Source organism: Hippocampus guttulatus, chromosome 6 (assembly GCF_054856545.1).
Source record: "Hippocampus guttulatus isolate MCC_2025c chromosome 6, RoL_Hgut_1.0, whole genome shotgun sequence".
NCBI classification, from domain to species: Eukaryota; Metazoa; Chordata; class Actinopteri; order Syngnathiformes; family Syngnathidae; genus Hippocampus; species Hippocampus guttulatus.
In genome coordinates, this window is record NC_141266.1 from 12279756 (window position 1) to 12299122 (window position 19367).

The 19367-nt window shown below is 39.9% G+C and overlaps 1 protein-coding gene across 1 annotated transcript in view; it reads right to left on the reverse strand.

The window, feature by feature from the left end:
• The window catches only part of cdkal1 (CDK5 regulatory subunit associated protein 1-like 1), a 194652-nt gene that overhangs the window by 46110 nt on the left and 129175 nt on the right, over positions 1-19367 (reverse strand). The window contains exons 11-12 of the mRNA XM_086113711.1: positions 9748-9928; positions 478-540 (exon numbers count right to left, since the gene is read on the reverse strand). Of these exons, the coding sequence (XP_085969837.1) occupies positions 478-540; positions 9748-9928 (244 nt within the window). The remainder of the gene's footprint in view (positions 1-477; positions 541-9747; positions 9929-19367) is intronic.

Below are 19367 nucleotides of genomic sequence, written 5' to 3' on the forward strand. Positions count from 1 at the left end.
AGAGGCTCTCTGTGATGAAAAGTAAAGCTCTCCAAAAAAGAAGAGTGATAATCACCCTGATTGTCCAAATAATTTAGTTGATGGCGCTTCTGCCTTGTACACGATGTGAAATGCATCACTGAATTCAGTCCAAACTGATCACCGGGCTATATAGTTAAATCCTGAGCATCCAACTCAAAGGAAAACGGAGTCCCCATTGTAATCAGGAGCCAACACTTCACATGCTCTTCTCCACAAGATTGCTGACAAGAGACGACCCCCCCCGTAAGTGTAAAACAAAATCATCACAGCCCTTAAGACAATACATGAATGATGACTGACAACTACTGCTGTCAAGTGAGGGGCTTCTTCTGAAGCCCGATTAAGGAAGACGCAAGCTGATGATGAAACAAGTGCATACTGATGGAAATGGACAAAGACACATGTCAACGTGGAAGGAGAAAAGAAAAAAAAAGAAAAAGAAAAATGCAGTCTTACCTTGTGGTCGTAAGGGTTGTAGGAGTGAAAGAGTTGAGATAGTTCTTTTGTCCGTTGTTTCTTCTGTGATTGAAAAGAAAAAAAGAAAAACGAGGAATGCAATGTCAAGATAAAGATAAACAAAACATATGCAATCTACAACTTGAATGCAACATTAATTAACTCAAACTGGAAGAACTTTGGCTTTGGTATCCGACCTGATTCAAGATGTGAAAATCATTGGCAACATTTTGGACTTGTGCTTACAGCTTTGACAACAACCATGTCGAATATTAATATTGGAGACCTAGCCTTAAAATTGTTCCATTTCAGTAGGCTAGTCCTGCTTAATGTAAGGTAAAAGCATGGCATATGGTGTAAAGACGTAAGACATGCAATTTATCTTGACTTATTAACTTATGGGTCACTTCAGCAGATGGGAGAAAAATCATTACGGCTAACAGCAACGCCTGCAGGATTCCACTCACTTTGTAAAATATGAAATGAAGACAAAGGAAGAGAGATGGAGAATTTTGACAACCACTCATATCAGAAAGCTTTTTTTTTTCAATTCAATTTATGCTCAGTCCAGCCTTAACCTTTGCGATGTGTAACAAGACGCACAGGCTTGAGACGTGAGTGTTTGATACACAGCACTTGTTAATGCAATCAGTGACATGACGCTGACACAGTTACAAAGAGGCGTAATTAGCCCACTGATTAGGCCATGGCTGGCTGAGGGGGAAAGGCTGTATGGACTTGCCGCTATTGCTACAAGGAACTTTGTAATAATTTCCAATTCTTTCTCTAGCTTTATTCCACTCAATTCTGATCGGTAAAGGGTTGAGCTCATGTCCTCAGGCTTACTTCCGTACACAGGCAGCAAAAAGCTGGTTGCTCTGCTTCAACATGCAGTCATCACTGTAGCTTCAGCAAACATGACATCATTTTGGGTTGTTGTTGTTTTTTTTGGTAGTAAGAGGGCCTTACTTTTTATAGTATACAAGTATAGTAAGGATCATATTCCAGGGTAGCCGAATGAATTTGTGTCAAATCTGTTATTTCACCAACATTATCCTGCAAGACGCAACTATTTCATCACCTCATCACGCCTCAGGGTACCCTATATTCCTATGTTCACACATTTCTTCAACCCAATGACCACTCCCAATCTTTTCCCAATGTGTTCTACATACTTGGCCAATAAAGATGATTCTGATTCTTTTCCTAATTATTTGCTCCCTAAAGGCTCAAACTGCAATCTGAGAACCATTTTCCATGGTCTACATCTGAGTTTCTTTGGCTTTTACCTAAGTCCCTCTAGCACTCTCAGTCAAGGGGCTCGCCACATTGACGCAAAACCTGTCTCTGTCTCTCTTTCTCTCTCTTCCCAATCTTTTCTTTGGCTTTCCATGTATCCCTCGGTACCTCACTTGTTCCTCATCTGCTATATTTCCCCACAGGATGGGAGCACTCGCACTTATTCACTCTTCACTCTCTCCCCCTGACTCTCCAATCCTCTCCCCCACCCCTTAGTTGATGGATCTCACTATACATGCCTGGAGCATCTTAGGTGAGAGCAATCCTCTCATCATCACTCCTTAGAACCATTCTGTCTACTTCTACACCCCACTCTCGACCCCCATACATCGTGTGTGTGTGTGTGTGTGTGTGTGCGTGCACGCATAAAACCACAACAGAGATGTGACCGCAGGTTAGGATTTCTCAATCCCCATGCAGTTTACACAGACGCAAACGTGCACGCGTACACACATGCGTGCACACACCCCCACACATACACTAAAGTTGCTGGATGCATTTGAAATGGCCTAATAAAATTAACAAATAAAATACCTATTATAGAAACGGAACTAGATGGAATGATAAACTGCGGAAAAACTCAATCTACAGATTGGGTGTGCAACAATGAACTAAGCATTAAAGATGACCAAGTCCTGAAATCATAAAGAATCTCCTTCTTAATGTCATCTTCAAAAGAGTAATGCAAGATTGTCATGTGCAGACTTCAGCATTACGCATGTTCAATTAACCTGGCTGCTCCAGGTAGGAGAGGTCAGCCTGGATTGATTATGTGTGATACTTTGTTCTAATGTTGAAATGAATCAATGACTTTCATGTTCGAATACACCATTTTCCATCAAATGGATGGTTTAAGATGAACACATTTTTCATTTCAAAATCACAGATATCAGCCCACATTTGCGCCAACATGACAGTAACGTTAATGCACAATTGCCAAGTTCTAATAATGTAATAGAATAGGCTGCTTGAGTGTGTGTGTGTGTGTGTGTGCTGTCTTTAAACCAGAAAACTTAATCTAGCATGCCGTCAATGTTGTGTCAGTGGCAACCCAACAATGCAAAGCCAATGCGTCTATGCGGCTTTGCCATCAACATGACGGGAAATGATAGTTGTTACCATGACGTCCATCTGTTGTTGCCACTAGAGACAGATGCTGTGACTAACAGGAAGTGACTTTTCATGGATGCCTACACGGACAGAGTGGCACACACATGGTTGCCGATAACTCTAAAACCTCCTTATTTTATGAACATCACGGTACATGCATGTGTGAAGATGTTTCTGTTTTGTGCGCGCACATTTTGTGTGGATTAGGAGTCCGCATGAGGCTGATCTTTTCTGAATGAAGAAATTGGCCTTGGTCTTTGATAACTTTTATAACTATACAAAGGCTTAATTATTTTTCACCTGTGAAAAGAGGTACATCATCTAGCCTTGTAATTGATGAACAGTTTCCAGATTCACAGAGGAAAATCCCAGACAACCGCAGCACATTGCAACTTAATCTGATGTCTGAGCATGTGAAATGTTGTTGCCCATGCTTGAAATATTGCAAGTTGAAATGGGATTTGCCATTACAGTGCGCCCTACAGAAAATGATGTCATGAAATTATCGTGCCTGGGCATGTTTAGTTCCAAACTGTTTAGTTGGGTGATGGTATGCAAGGGGTTTTAGGACATTTGGATTCCTGCAAACATATACAGTATTTGACTGCCATTTAGAGTTAAAGTTGTACAAAATGAAAAATGTTGGAAACGGCATTCCTAAATCCCATAAAATAGACATTTTAACACTAACCCTAGGAATAAATGGGTTCCTTCCATCTATCCATTTTCTGAGCCGCTTTATCCTCACAAGGATCGCGGGGGGTGCTGGAGCCTATCCCAGCCGTTTTCGGGCAGTAGACGGGGTACACCCTGAACCGGTTGCCAGCCAATCTCAGGGCACACAGAGACGAACAACCATCCACACTCACACCAACACCGAGGGACAATTTAGAGTGTTCAATCAGCCTGCCATGCATGTTTTAGGAATGTGGGAGGAAACCGGAGTACCCAGAGAAAACCCATGCAGGCCCGGGGAGAACATGCAAACTCCACACAGGGAGGCCGGAGCTGGAATTGAACCCAGTACCTCTTGCACTGTGAGGTTGGCACACTAATCACTGAACCACTGGGCCGACCATAAACGGGTACCTTTATGAGAAATTCAAATCACAAGACAGGTGGTTGCAAAATGAGTTTGTGCACATGTGTACACTGTACATGTATGTCCATGAGGCCAAGCACAGGCGTACCTGTAGCATGAGCTGAGCTGGGCAAGGCAGTGTTGCCCATAAATAAATAAAGAACTAACTTTGGACTGAAACGATTGGCAAAAACGACACTCCAAGGTATCAGCTACAAAGGCCTAAAGTAAAGAGAGTTTACTTCAACAACGATATTGTTTAGCATTGTGGTTGTCGTTTCTAATATGATAAGTCACTACACCGTGTGATGAGACATTGCAAGTTAGCAAACCCCAGTACATAGACGATTAATAAAGTGATTACACGCAGCATCTCTCGGGGGCGCGCTATAATAATGCGTGTGCTTCAAAACACCGAACAGCAAAACAATTTGGTTACAATTCTCTATAGAGAGTTTAGGGTAAACAAATAACTCAAAGATTAAATTATAGCACAAAGATTGGAATGAAGCATCCCTTTTGGATGCATGTTAAATTGTCTCACTTCAACGATGAGTTCCCTGCTACAACTTACAGCCATGGAATGACGCCCTTGCAGAGATTTTGAGATGGCGAAGAAGTGTTTTTGCCACATTTAAATATGAGCATGTAAAAGTGAAATCTGAAGAAAAAAAAGAAAACATGGACTACGTCATGCCTTCAAACTCATTAATCATGTGCATGTCCTACATGACCCCAGACAGCAACTTCAGCATCACCTCACACTTAATGCTTGTTGCCTCTGGTCAAGTATTATTGGGTCCCGTGATATTCATTACGGAGGAAGACTTTGCGTTTGGGACAGTGTTTGCATTTGCATCATGGCGTCGATGAATGATAGCAACACTCTAGGAGAGTTGCTCCCAGTAGCTGGCCAGGTGTTTCACTTTGAGGGCAGCTGCACCAAGGCCTCGTGGGTAATGGAGTCCTTAAACAATTACAATCTGGGGAAATTAAAAATACAGTCCCAACAGAGCAACTAATCTCTTTCACCATCACTTCTTTTTCTGCTCTCACTCGCTTCGGCAGCTGCTCACTGGAAACCTTTTCTGGCATTCAGACAGCCCAACGCACACACAGACTCCATTCAGCAAGTCCATTTATCAAGGCTAAGTTCCGGTCACCTGGGGATGATTATGGAGATCCCAGCTAATAGCATTCACGTCCTTATATTCTCTACAAGCTCCCAACTCTCCCTCCATCCCTGTGGTCTTATTTTCCTTCCATCTGCTTCTGCTCTACTCTTCATGTGGCTTTCTCTCATATATCACAGACTACAATAGGCAATAACTTACAGATAGCACTAAGCACCTGGACCTCCTCACAGCTGGACCGTCTCTAACTCTTGTGTGTTTTCTTTGCTTGCCTAATTAGTCAGTTGGCCTAGACCACTGGCCCAAGACATCGGCCTTTGCTGATTACCCGAGTTCATCACCGGTTGCCTTTTCATGTGCAGTTAACGTTAAACAAAACAGATCAGATCAGCTCTGTTGAGTTCGTTCTCGCGGTGCCAATATCGCAGCTAATCATCTTGCAATGCACACAAAAAAAGCAACCACTCTTCTGATATTTGTTTTGACATGACTCCATTCTGAACTGAAATGATATTTATTGACCCAAGCCCTGACCTAAATATGAACATTCTGCAACATTTCTGTTTTGAAAGGGTGAGCCAAATTCGTTTGGATACACCGCCTCGTCCTGTTGATTTGTTTCTATCCACTTACTAAATAAATTACATGGATGGGAATAACAATAAACACAAAAAAACAAAACAAAAACCAACTAAAAAACAGTATTGTCTACTGTTAAATGTGTTCATGGAGCAGGCAATCCATTCGCTGGCACACATCATGCAAGCCAGCTACAAATCGCCAATGACCCCCCAGCTAATTGATGTGAACTTTCAGCTAATACATTTGACAGATGAACAAAGATGGTGAGCGCTATCGAAGGGCACAGTGCCACTCCAAAGCTCAATGGCTGCTTCCCCAGTACGTATTCTTTTCATTCTAGTTCCAAATCCATTTTTTTTACTTGCTTTCTCTCCTTCTCCATCCATCCATCCCTCCTTCCCTCCCTCCCTCGGCCACTCAGCACAGTAGTGTTCCAGACAAACCATCTGGTCCACTTTATTAATGACTGACCCTTCACGGCCTCGACGTCGCCTAGCTGCCACCAAAGCGTTCGAGTGAGTGGGTTTGTGTGTGCATGTGTGTAAGAGCAGGTGCATGCTGACAATTTTTTTATTTTATTTTTTTGCAGATTTGCCCAACAGAAGCAGGTGTAACACGAACACCATGGTTTTACTCTTGTCACATAGTGTTAAGAATGCACTCAAAAAAAAAGTTTAAAAAAAGTAGTTTGCCAGGCTTCCCATTGCTATGAAGGAAGCCATTGTACAAAGCAACTGTATTCAAATGTATGTAAATAATATTTTCAAATGATCCATTAATGAAAAACAAGCAACTGAATGGAACAAAGTTTTGAAAAAGTCTCATGTATTATAGAGGGTTTCTCCAAGCTCGGGCATATTTCCACTGTCTAACTTTCAGTCGTGTTCTCTGGAAGAAGGGTGTGAAAGGATGCCTGCTTACATCCAACCCTTGACAATAAGATTCGGATGAGACCGATCCGACAGAAAGAAAAGCGAGCAGAAAAAGATAAGAAGCGGAGCAGCTGTGCAGTTGCCTGGGGATTGATCCCTCTAAGACGCACTCAGCGTCTCCTCGGAGAATCAAGTGAAGGGGGGGGGGGGCACAAAGGGAATGACTTATGAAGACGCTCCACATGAAAGAGATGTGTCAACACTTTGATGGTAAAGAGCGAGAGAGTGTAAATGTGAGAGAGGATGGAACATATAACATGGAAGGTGTAGCACAGGAGGTCACACTCGAGAAAAAATGTCAAAGAAGCTTCAGAGTGTCAGAAGAAAATAACAATGGAAAAAATATAATCACAGTTGTGTCAACTATTGGACACATACTGAACATGTCGTCTCCCGAACATTCCTCCAAAGTCACCAATCTGATGTCGCATGCTATTGGTGGGCGGGTCACACAAACCAATTAGTATTAACGTGCACCATGTGTTTTGTAACAATAACGTGTTTTGAAATGGCTTCAGAAGAAGCAGATGTGGGCTCAGGGGATTTCATTCCCAAGAAAAGTAGCACCTCACAGAACGTTTCAGGTTTGAGCCAGCAGATGTCAGAGATGCCAAATGTTCCGATTTCTCCGTATTTTGTTCCAGTTGCCTTATGTTCCACTGTTACAGATTAGTTGAAAAAGATCATCAGCAGAGGCAAGTGTGTACCCTAAATTCACAGGAACAGCCCAAAAGCTACATGAGCTATTTTTAGCTTGGGGGCCATCACATGCCCATGGGCACCACGTTGGTGACCCTTGATCAACAGTACACACCAACAATGAAGACATTTTAAGAACCTCACTTAAAGTATGTGGATGCCTTTGACAGGCAATTTAAGACACAAATGTAGGATCCTTAGTAGTATATTTTATTTTATTTTTCAAGAAGTGGTTTCAGGGAAGCCTGGCAGGGGAATTTTGTTTCCATAGGAGACCTTCCTACTTTTAAAGACAACTACAGACAACTATTATGCACACTTCTAAATGCCATGGGATTTCCTCTCTGTTTTTCATTTTTATGGTTTCAACCAAAATGTTTCTGACCTGTTGAAGTCATTAACTACAGTTTATATTCGGCAAATGGAATCCAACCATTGGCTGCCACCATTGGACAAGTACAGCGGGGTTTTTTTTGGGTGTCACCTGGCTTGTCTGTGAAATTCAGGTCTGTAAACCACCGTATTGATAAACAGATGCCTGTAGATGAATGGATTGCATCTGACAACAGCACAGCTTTTATTTATTTTTGCGATCGCGAGGGATTCAGTGAACACAGAAACAGAGGGAGCTCATTCACTAAAACACAGTCACTATTTTTTGTGTTCAGCGTCCTTTCCAACATCTCCATTTTAACAATTTGTCATTTTAATTTTTGTTAAAACAAGACAATGTACGTCTGAGCAGAATAATTCTCACATTGCTTTGAGTAAAACCACAGGATATCAAAGTCAAATGCGCTTATCTTTACCAAAGACATGGTGCCCATTTGTACATACAGTACACAAATATTATGATTTATTGACGTGTTAGAAACATCTTACCCCATCCTTTTGCTTCCAAGCCTTCTTCACCTGTGCAACTCAACATGAGAATAGAGCATGAGAGAGCCACAAACGTTGTGCACTGGGTTAGATTTCTCTGATGCAAAGCTAAGGTAGGGAGAAGTAATTTGTTATTGTTGTTTTTTTTCTTTCTTTCTTTTTATTGGTGTGCCAGTAGTGCCCACATGTAGTTGTGCACATGAGGTACCGCAAATTATTTTGAACCCCCGATGTTGAGAACCACTGTTCTAAAGCGTCGTTGGTAGCAATTCTAAAGTACTATTGAGTTTTATCACAGCTGCAAGACCTGTCGTGTTTGGGACAGGTGCTTGACTGATAGATGCCTCATTCCGTCACCTCCAGTCTTCGTATACGCTAATCCAAAATAAATCCGTCCACTTAGTTTCCACTTGGAAGACACTTGGAACTCATGACGAGGGTTTAACACTGAGAGTAAGACACACGCATTAATATTTGGTACCTTCAAATGACGACTTGATAAATATATACACACATGTGGGTTTGTCTTTTGATAGCTTTTGGGATTAGTAATATTAGACTCTGTATAGAAGTTATAGAGAGACGACAGAACTGGAGCAGGAGTTGGGGATTTTAAATGACAAGAGGCAGGCATGTGTTTCCTCTTTACCCACACAGACAAATTTGTTGAAGTGTTTAATTCTAATTCCTGTACATGCACATGCGAGGAGGAAAAGTCCAACCTAAAATAAGAACACGTCACTCCTCAAATTGGAAACTTCAAAATACTTGAGGTTTGGATTCAAGTTGGATTACCGGTATTTATTTATTCATTTATTTTATTTGGTAGCTTTTACAGTGTACATTTCAAAATTCAGTTGTGCGGTACTTGAATGAGAAACGTCGTGTTGTTCTTGCGTTGTTGCCGTATAACAGAAGCTCAAGGAAAACGACGATCAGATTTAGAATGGATCGTCGCTCCTTCACAACTCCCAACTGGCTACAAGAAATCGCTGTGCTTTTTCACGCGTTTAATGAATAATTGAGCAGTAGCTTGTGACGAATCTGCAGACAGGAAACACAATTGCTGGAGTGACATTGCAAAATTGACTGACGCGCCCTCTTCTAGTACTACCACAGAGAAAAATTTACTGGTGCAGATGTTGCCAGGTGTCCATCTATCTCCAGGTTATGCTTGTACGCTCACCCTAACACGATTTAAGTGAATGGAGTTACTTTTTTTTACGCTTCAGCTTAGAGCCAATGCACATTTCAGATCCCACGTGCAGTTTTTCTTTTTCTTTTTCAAATGCTGAGAGGATAGTTTCAGCATAGAATCTTATCCGTCACATCTCTTTCCTTGCCCCGGAAAACTAATTAGTATTTATCAATGGAGATCCTAGGTCCAATATTTTAGTGACTAATACATACAATTTATACAAAAGTAAAAGGATAGAGCCGCCCCATAGAAATGATAATGCTGAAAGGATGCATACGGATCCAGAAAAAAAAAAAAGCCTAACATTTGAATGGTTAAAATGAATGACTGCATTGTCTCCTTGTGTGCACTGACCACGTGTGGAGGCACTTGATCCATCTTGGCGGCTGGTGTCCCAGGTCTGGGGTAGAACTGATTGATGAAGAGACTGGGGAATCGATAACATTTCACCAGGTCTATAGTTTCGCTGAAGTCTTCCTCCGTCTCGCCGGGAAAGCCACAGATTATATCTGTCGCTATTGTTACACCTGGGACCCTGCCAGAGAGACAGAGACGAAGAGTGTGAAACGCTAACTGCAGTGTACAATGGGAAGCGAAAAACTTTCAAGCTCCAAAGACCACGTCCCCCTTTCAGAATCTTCCCAATTTCTTACATATGATACTTGTATGTAGGGAAGTAAACAATATTCTGACCTCAACCCCATCAGGCACCTTGGAGATGAATTTGAAGCGTGTTTACGTGCCAGGAAATAGGAAATAACATCTATTACAGAACACATCTGACACCACAATTGCAGAACACTAGATAAATGGCTTTGCTTGGGACAGGTGCTACCAACTGCTGCTTGATAAATTTTCTGCTGGAGAAAAATGTAGATGAGGTTTGTGATAGACCAACATTTTTCCATCGCCATAAAACTAGAAAAAAAATCGTCAGAAAGGCAGGGCTGGTCCCCATGGACTCATTTAGCCCATCAAAACCTGATTTGGAAACCTTTAGCCAATTGGTTGCTATTGATTATTGATCTGCTTGCTCACTGGATTAATTAATTGGCCGGGAAAAGGGAATACGTGAATTGATTTGCTCTCGATATTGTGTTTGCATTGGCGAGTGTTGGAGAGCATGTGTAAGAAACTCAAGGCCAGGTAATTAGAGACCCCCCCCACCCTGCAAAATAAATTAAAAAATAATAATAATAAAATAAACCAGCTCTCTCGAGTGCATACTTGACATTACAGTTTTAATGTATGCTCTTTTCACATGTTGCTATACAGTTTTAATGATTAGCTCAAATCCCTGAGGCGTTTGGCCTCACGCCTGACGGCTAAATCAGCTGTCAATTACCACAAAAGGGCAAAATTAGCAAGAGGAGACCTCGGACAAAAACAATGTTCAGAAGAAAAAAAAGTTAGTATTGTCCCGATCTAATCACGCGGCGGGAAATTGGACCAATCACGGTCTGGCGCCACTGTCACTTCAGCATCGGTAAACAACTAAACCTGTCGTAGTAGTAAAACACCTTGTCGGCAATGCTTTATCCTGGCAGGGGTGTTCTTCATATAAAAAGGCAAGCATTTTCAGCAGGTTGGCAACACCTGTTACTGCACAAAGCGAAAAGTTCAGATTTTAGTTCGTATTCTTAGGGCAGGATATTTAAATATAGGGTAGTTTGTTTGCGGAGCACTGGCACGCTATGAAAAGACGATACGGTGAAACCTTGATTGAACGGACTACTAGGATGGAGGGGGGTCGTCCGTTCAAGATGATTTTCCATTCATTTTAAGAGATTATTCAAGGCCCCAAAACACCCAATACAGTACAACATTATTATTGGTACATTCTGTGGCCTCAAAGTACCCAGTAAAGGATAGCCTTTTTCAAAAAGATTTTTTCAAACGTAAGTTAGTGATGCTTTATTGTGCGTAGCTGGTCGCTTTTATGAGGTGCGAGGTTGGAGTGCATCCTTTTTCACCTCCGTTATGATTGGATGCCACGAAGACGGGCTTGACAGAAAGAAAAAAAACCCCAACAGTATACTGTCCCACAATCTGTATAGCATGTTTGAGAGATGTGGAAACAACAAGTACATGATACGATATGATATAGATATGAATATGCAAATACAACATGCCCATTTTGAGCTGCGCGGCTACAGTGCCAGACTGTTTTATTCAAATGAAAAAATATGTATACAAGACAATTGAGACAAATTAGCCCTTGTTTTCTTCTTAAAATATTGCTCAGGTCTCAAATCAGAACGTTGACTTGGGTAAAAAAAAAAAAAAAAAGATTTATGGCAGATTTTTGGGCATACCAGCATCCTGAATTTGATTTGGAGGCATTTCCTTCATTAAGATCGTGCAAATACTGTAGTATCCATTTAAAAATGACTGTAATCATTCTGATGACAAACAAGGTAAACGATTGACTACAAGCTGTATTAAATGACCCTGTATTGAAATGATGCTTATATTTGAACACAAAGTTAAAAAAACAAACAAAAAAAAAGAGAAAAAAATAAGTTAATCTAAACTATTGATCAACGCCATTAGGAGATTGAGAAAAAGACATTGAGTAAACAAAAAAACAAAAGAAGAAATGGCCTGCTCAGTCAACATCTTTGATCATCACTGATTGTATTAATTTCCTCCATCTGCAACTCCTTGATAACCCGTGACCTATTGATGAGTTCCAATTGGCTGATGGCCATTAATATTAACCAATGGCCTTCAGACGCAATCATCCTTGACCTCTGAGATTTAACTGATAACTTCCTGAATGAAAGGAAAATAAAATGCGGAAGGGAAAAGTGAAAATAAATGTGTCAAGTGAGCATTATTTCTTTACGAATATATGAATAAACATACAGAGTGAGGGTACTAAACCGCGAGTATGCGTGGTTCCACTCTACTAATATGTAAAACATGCCAATGTGTAGTGTGCATACACACATACGTACATACAGCACATAAATATACACAAATGTGTATTAGGGCTATGCAATTATTTATTTACAGTACATATTGTCTCATATAAATTATCATCAGGATATTTTGCAGTTGTTGTTTTCTTTTTTTTTTTTACTTTTTTAAAAGGCCAGTTTTGAAAACATCTGTCCTGAAATCCTTAGAAGCAAGAGAGCAATTTAACATCCCAGATATGCACCGGTAAATTAAGGAAAAAGTGGACCGGCATGTAAATTTCAAAGTATATTCACATTTTTTTTTTTTTTTTAGCCAGCAGTACAACAAATGCAACCGAATATATTTTGTCGAACACGGTGAAGCACTTTCTTGAGAGAGTATTTGCAGATATGCAAATATACACATCAAGCCCACTCAGGGATGTATTGAGGATGCCTTGAAATGTGGACACGATAATTTTCAAGTTATGAAGTTATTGCAAATGTGCATCATCTTGAATACATAGTTTCACATTACCTTTACATTATTATTACATAATAATGTTCATGTACATAATATTAACATTATTATTACATAATGATGTTCATGTACTGCACATAATATTACATTTCACATTAACACAATGTACAAACTATTTAATAATATAAAAATGATCAAGACAGGCAAATGGCTTGCTAACAACAACACTCTTCATGGTCGCTAATTCAAACAGTAAACCCAATTTTACATTGGCATGGTGAGCAAATATGGCAAATAAATCTGTAAGAAAAAAAATCACTCAAGAGTGCATAGAATGTAGAAAAATAGAGCAGTGCACCGTTGTTTGTCATCGCTCAGTATTTTTAGAGGTGTTAAAAAAAATGCACACTGAGGGATATTGAAGACACGGATTGTAAATGGGATCACTTATGCCGATACATACCTTCTTCACATTGTTGCCACTTTCCGTGTTTATTATGAATACTTGGCTGGTTTTACCATGTTCCAAATCACCTGAATAATAATGAAGCTGCGAGTGATTGCTGCTTTGCTTGCATCCAGTGGCCTCACTGCTGGAAGCAGCTGAACTGCTAATGCTATGTAACATTAGTGCATATGTGGCAACACGATCGTATGCTGGCAGCAGTGAATGTCAGGCTCTGTTTTCATTCAAATTTGTCTCATTTTCACATATTCACTTGCGTGGTACTTCTTGGACAGACTTTACGGATGGCTTGCCTAGACATCGCGGTCACTTGAGCTGGCCTGATCATTGGATAAAGTGGTTGTTTTTAATGGAAAATATAATGTACAATATCACATTCACTCATAATTCATTAATAATATCAAGTATCAAGTACAACTTTATTGTCAAATGTGCTGTATACAGCACAGATGCAATTTCCTCTCTCAAACAGACAACAAGATATACAATAACAACAATTATTTATGAAGTTAGCGGAAAAGAAACCTTTGAGTCAACATGCATATCACACACACCATGTGATTAACCTTTTCCTGCGCTCTGACTTGAATATGGCATATCACTCACTTAGTTTTATTGTTTGAAGCTTTCTACCGTTTTTGTTCCTGATTTATTGCTTTATTGTTGTATATATGATAGTTGCTCCATGTACAGCACTTTGTATACAGCAATGGCTGTTTTAAAGTGCTCTATAAATACAGTTGAGTTGAGTTAATGACATTTAACAGCATCTGAATCATGAATAATACGTTTGTCCTTCCACATGGTACTGATTAGCAATTTTAATAGCGAGAAGGTAACAAAATTACATGTATACAGTATATGCAGAAACATAGTAGAACGATGGATCGGTTGAATCAATATTAACTTAAATGACTATTTTCTGTCTGCAGGCTTCTTGTAAATGATTTAGTCAAAGCCCCTGAATGCTTTTGGTGTTTTCAATGTACCCACAGAGTTGTACGTTTTATTAGCTTTATATATGGTTTGTAGGACCAATACAAGTTTACATCACACTAAAATCTCAGTTTCTCAATATTTCGGAATAGTTATCATAAATAAATAGATTATAAATTAGTTGTGATTACTGATATGTAACGTTATGTAACGATCTTGTCACTGGAGCATATGAGCATATTGCTTCAAGCTATCATAATCAATGGGAGGGGAAGTACATAAAATTAATTAACATGCATATTTTGCTTTTCTTTCTTTCATTTTTTTTTTTTTTTAAATCACCAAGGGGAGTTGTTTCATTTCCTGTTTGTAGCCTTTGGTCGTGGGGGGAGGTTGCATTCTGCAGCCAGTGTGACATTATTTTACAAAGCGCATTCACACCATCGATGGACAAAAACGTACAAATTCGGCCAAACTGTAAAACAGCACACAGAGATCGAATACTGTAAGAAATATGTGCAAATTGACTTTCGTGGATTAGGTCGAGGCTGAAAAAAAAGAAGAAAAAAAAAGCATACAACACGCTGTCATTTTAACACCTTTGTTTCTCCCAGATCTGAGGGTGACAGAGTTGTGATATAAGATCATAATGAACGAGGATCACATTTGCACACTCCTTGTTAAAGTGAGATAGAGAGGAATATAGCTTGTTATTGCTCAACTTTCAAAACCAGAGGGGGAGAAAAAGGGAGATGGAGGTAATGATACCAAGACAAGGGTGGGAATCAGGACACACGCCATTTGAGTTTCCACCTTCAATTTACTTTCAATTAAGTCAATAGGTTGCTATTTTAAAACTGGCAAAGCAACTTCGATGAGGGAATAAACTTTGTCAGTGTACTTTCAATAGCACTGCATGACATTTACAGTTGAAACCAGATGTTTACATACACTCTATAAAAAGACATGAAATCAGACTAAACTTTTCTTGTTTTAGGTCAATCAGCATTTCCAAGATTGTCTTTTTGATAAACGCCAGGAGAACTGACAGGATGTCTTTAAAATCAGAAGTTTACCTATTCAAAGTGTGTAGCAGACGAGAAATTAACAATGAGGCTTTCTCTGCTGTGCATGCGCGTGCACACACACGTATGCACACACACACGTCAAGTCTTATAAAACAGGTGTGCCGCAGCACACACATATACAACGTTACACATCATAAATGAAGTATTTCACAGCAAGCATTGGCAAAATGAAACACATGGCTTAACTCTGGAAGAGATGGGGTGGCATGTTGGGAGTCTTATGGAGGCTTGAATTTTGGAAGCGCTGCTTCTAAACAACTACATTGTTTACACAGTATTAAATTTGTAATTGTTATTATTTAATCGCGTATGGTGTGTTATTATTTGCTCAGCTCCAAGCATGTGTTCAGCCATGATTGCCTTATTTGAATCCAAAACTTTAATATTATTTATTAAATACAAAATCACATACTCGCATGATGTGTGTGTCAGATGTCTGGACGAGAGAATCAGCGTACCTTTAAAGTGTGCAAACCAGGCAGATTAAAAATAAACAAATAATAAATAAATAAATACTGGCAAGCACCAAATGTGAAATTAAGAAAAAAAAAACCCCCGTTGGTTATCTAAAAAAAAAAAAAAAAAAATCTGTTCATTATTCGGTGAAATGTCATATTCTCTTTTAAGTATTCATAATTGCTCGGCAACTAAGCAAATGTATATATTTTAACCAAATACTTGATTATTCACCCGACTTCAGTGGGATACTCGATTACTAAATGATTTGATAGCTGCTGCCCTAATTATTAACTTAAATAAGAGGCAGTCTATAAAATGTTCTCCTAAGGGCATATTAAAAAGTAGGCATCATTTATTCAAGTTACCCACTTGATTAATAACTCACTATACCTTGGCCATAAAGATATAGAAATACGATAGCGATTCGGCAGTAGCTTGCTACTGGCTAACACTAGAGGCTTAGGTTAGCAGTTGATTGCACTGCTCCGACTTCAGCTCTGTCTGGCAGGACATCACACATCACAAATGTCATGCTACATGCACACCAAATCCGTTGCGAGCATTTGTGGCGGTGCGATTCAATTAAAGTCAATGTAATTCGTGTGGTGGGGCTCGTATGCGTGTGGGGCGTTTGGAGCGTCTATTCGCCAAAGTTATTCACCAATCCATGTACTACGTTACTCACAGCATCCTGGAAACTTGGCGAGATTTGTCACCACATTTGAGAGCACAATGGAGAAGATTCTTGTCACCCCGAGCTGTACAATTTGGCCAGCTATCAGTAACGTGACAAAAATAAATGTGAGCTTGCTTGGCGTTTGGTGAGCGAGGATATTGGCATACATGGTATGTATTTTATTTTTATTTTTTTACAATGGTTGAATCCATACACGACAAAGTGTGGCATTTTGCCGTTTGTTTTTCTTCCACAACAAGTACAGAACTACAGTATCAACAACTCTGTTCTCTGTGGCTCTTTACAAAATGGCTGGTACAACTGCTATCGTCAAGCAAGCAAAGCCCCGCCCTTCTTCTTTGTTGTGTGGGAATTCAGTCAATGCGTCACCAGGAACTCCCGCGGGCAAACGCTCGCGAATAAAGCGAAGCGGAAAGCCTGCACAGGATTTGGTGTGCACATATCATTAAAGTTTGCCACTTCCTACGTATGATTTTGCACTGCCAAAGCACATTCCAACATAAGTGTCCACATTGAAGAACATTTTTCATAACTGCTTCACAATAATCCTACCAATTAAGAGGCATTCTTGAGTCATTAAAGATATTTAAGTACCAGTGCCACCCATTATTGACAGAAGAATCTGGCCATGAGAAATGGAAGTCTATTAATTAAATCGTTAATCACACCATCTTTCTCCATCTGCCTAGAAAAGGCTGAATTAAAGCCTAAAAACACATACACTATTATCTTCTGCCTATTTATTATGAACTCATTGTTTGCTGAGGCTTTGTGTGTGTATTCGTTTCCATACACTCAGTCATCCACTTCATCATATATTCAAACTGTGTGTATGCGGATGCAACCGTGTTTACTCAACAGATGCCTGCGAGCTGGTCCCCCATGATAAGATAAAGACAAGACCACTGGGACAGAAAAACTCGAAAAAATACGAAAAGAAGAAAATAAGGATGGCATGGAGCTATAAAAAAGGAGATTGAAAGGTGAGTGAAAAAGACAATCTGGGAAGGTAAATATTTACAGATTCATCTATCGGGAAGAGAGCATGCTACCCCTCAGTGCTGCATTGTGTCTTATCTGAAATGTTAATTTGTGACACAGTGAGGCTACTTTAGTGTCAGAGGTGGACAATGAAGAGAGCGGTTGAGAGGCTTGGAAAATTGCAGCCTTGAGGTAGTGCCAGAAAAAAAAAAACTCAGATCATCGGACATGTTAACTACAGTGTAACGACATAAGAAGCAGCTAAGTGGCCCGAGGGGTCCTGTCATAGTCAGGGTTGAAGACAGTAGCCATAACAATTGTCTTTAGGATGCGAACATGCCAACCACTAACAATTTGATTTCACAAAATGCCATTTTCAGCATCCATGAAAATGGTGACAGAGACATAAGTTAACAAGTGCACAGCTGTTCCAATTTACAAAGAGACTTGCTTTTTAGGAAGAAAGTTCTCACTAAAGTTCTTAGGAAGACCATACTTGGTGAGTGCATGAGAACGGACTCTGCATTCTTCATATTGAGAAAGGGTCAATAAACTGTAGCGGTCGCTCAATATTTTTCCTTCCCCATTATCACTATTATTAAAGGGATAGACCTTCAGGCAAAATAATGGACAGATTAATCGATGATTCAATAAAATGTTATTTGCACCCCTCGATTAAGATTACTGCTAATTATTTACTTTTATCTAGAACTCATAACTTTGTAAGACGAATCAATCCATGTGTTCCCGATACAAACAAATGGTCTCTATGTGCAGATAGAGGAATGTTAACTGTGGGTAGTTGCTTTCAGTAAACACAAACCATTTGTCTGGAAACCTGCAGTGCAAAATAACCTCTGCGCTTGTGTGCAGTAAGTCATTTGTAAAGATCAAGGGAAGGAAGGGAGAGCCACATGAATAATGTTCCCACTGGAGTCATCAGTAAACTTTATCATTTAATGAAAGGGCCTGAGCAGAACTGCAGTTCAATGGAGCTCGTGCGCACATGCAGAGACACGCATGCCCGATTTCTCAAAACACGCAAGACCAAAAGAACCAACGGACAGACAGACAACGTGTGCATGCAGCGAGCATCCTGCCAGCCTGACGTCTTTGCACTTTCAACTTCAAATCAATCAAACCTTTACTGACATGCTTTCCGTGCTGCACTGATCCAACCTGGCCAGGATGAATGACAAAAACGTGTATGAACCAAATGTATGGTTGTTTATCTCAGAGAGAATTAATCTGCTATTTTTTTGCCAAAAATATGGTTGAAAAAAGAATGGGAAAAAAATAACGTCAAGTCCCAGTTTTAAAAGGGGTTATGGACAAAGCTCGAACATAAGTAGGGAGACTCCATGAGTAATTACAGCCTCCCCAATGTTTTATACGTTTTTCATAATAGTCCATATTCATTGTTAAAACCAGGAAAATATGATCGTGAAACACTTAGATATCATCAAAAAGTAATCTTACAAGAATACCCTTATAAAAATACACCGGTAATGTGAGGATGCTGGCAGGTATGTTGCTGATTCACAACACGTTATGCCTGGTTCAAGCAGCAGGATAAATTAGCCCAATTTTAGCTCTAAATCTCCCTTCCCAACAATCGTAAGAATGCCCCTATTATCATAATGGCATCAAAGATGACCTTATATATTCCTTATATATATTCCTTCTGTGTGTGGTGTGTTCAAACTCATCTCCACCACTCAGAACGACATTTGGGTCGATCCGATCTCAAATATTGTTGTGTTGTATTGTTTTGGCCCGACTTCTCACCATGTGTGTTGTGCCCCGAGGACAAACCAGCCTGTTGACAGTGACATGTAGCCAACTGAAAAGTGGCGAGGAAGCACGGTGGGGAATCCAAGATCAAAAAAGGCATGATGCGATAGAATGTCCGTCTCCACTCCTTTGACCAAGGCCATAACTCTTTATGTCGCTTCTTTTTCTG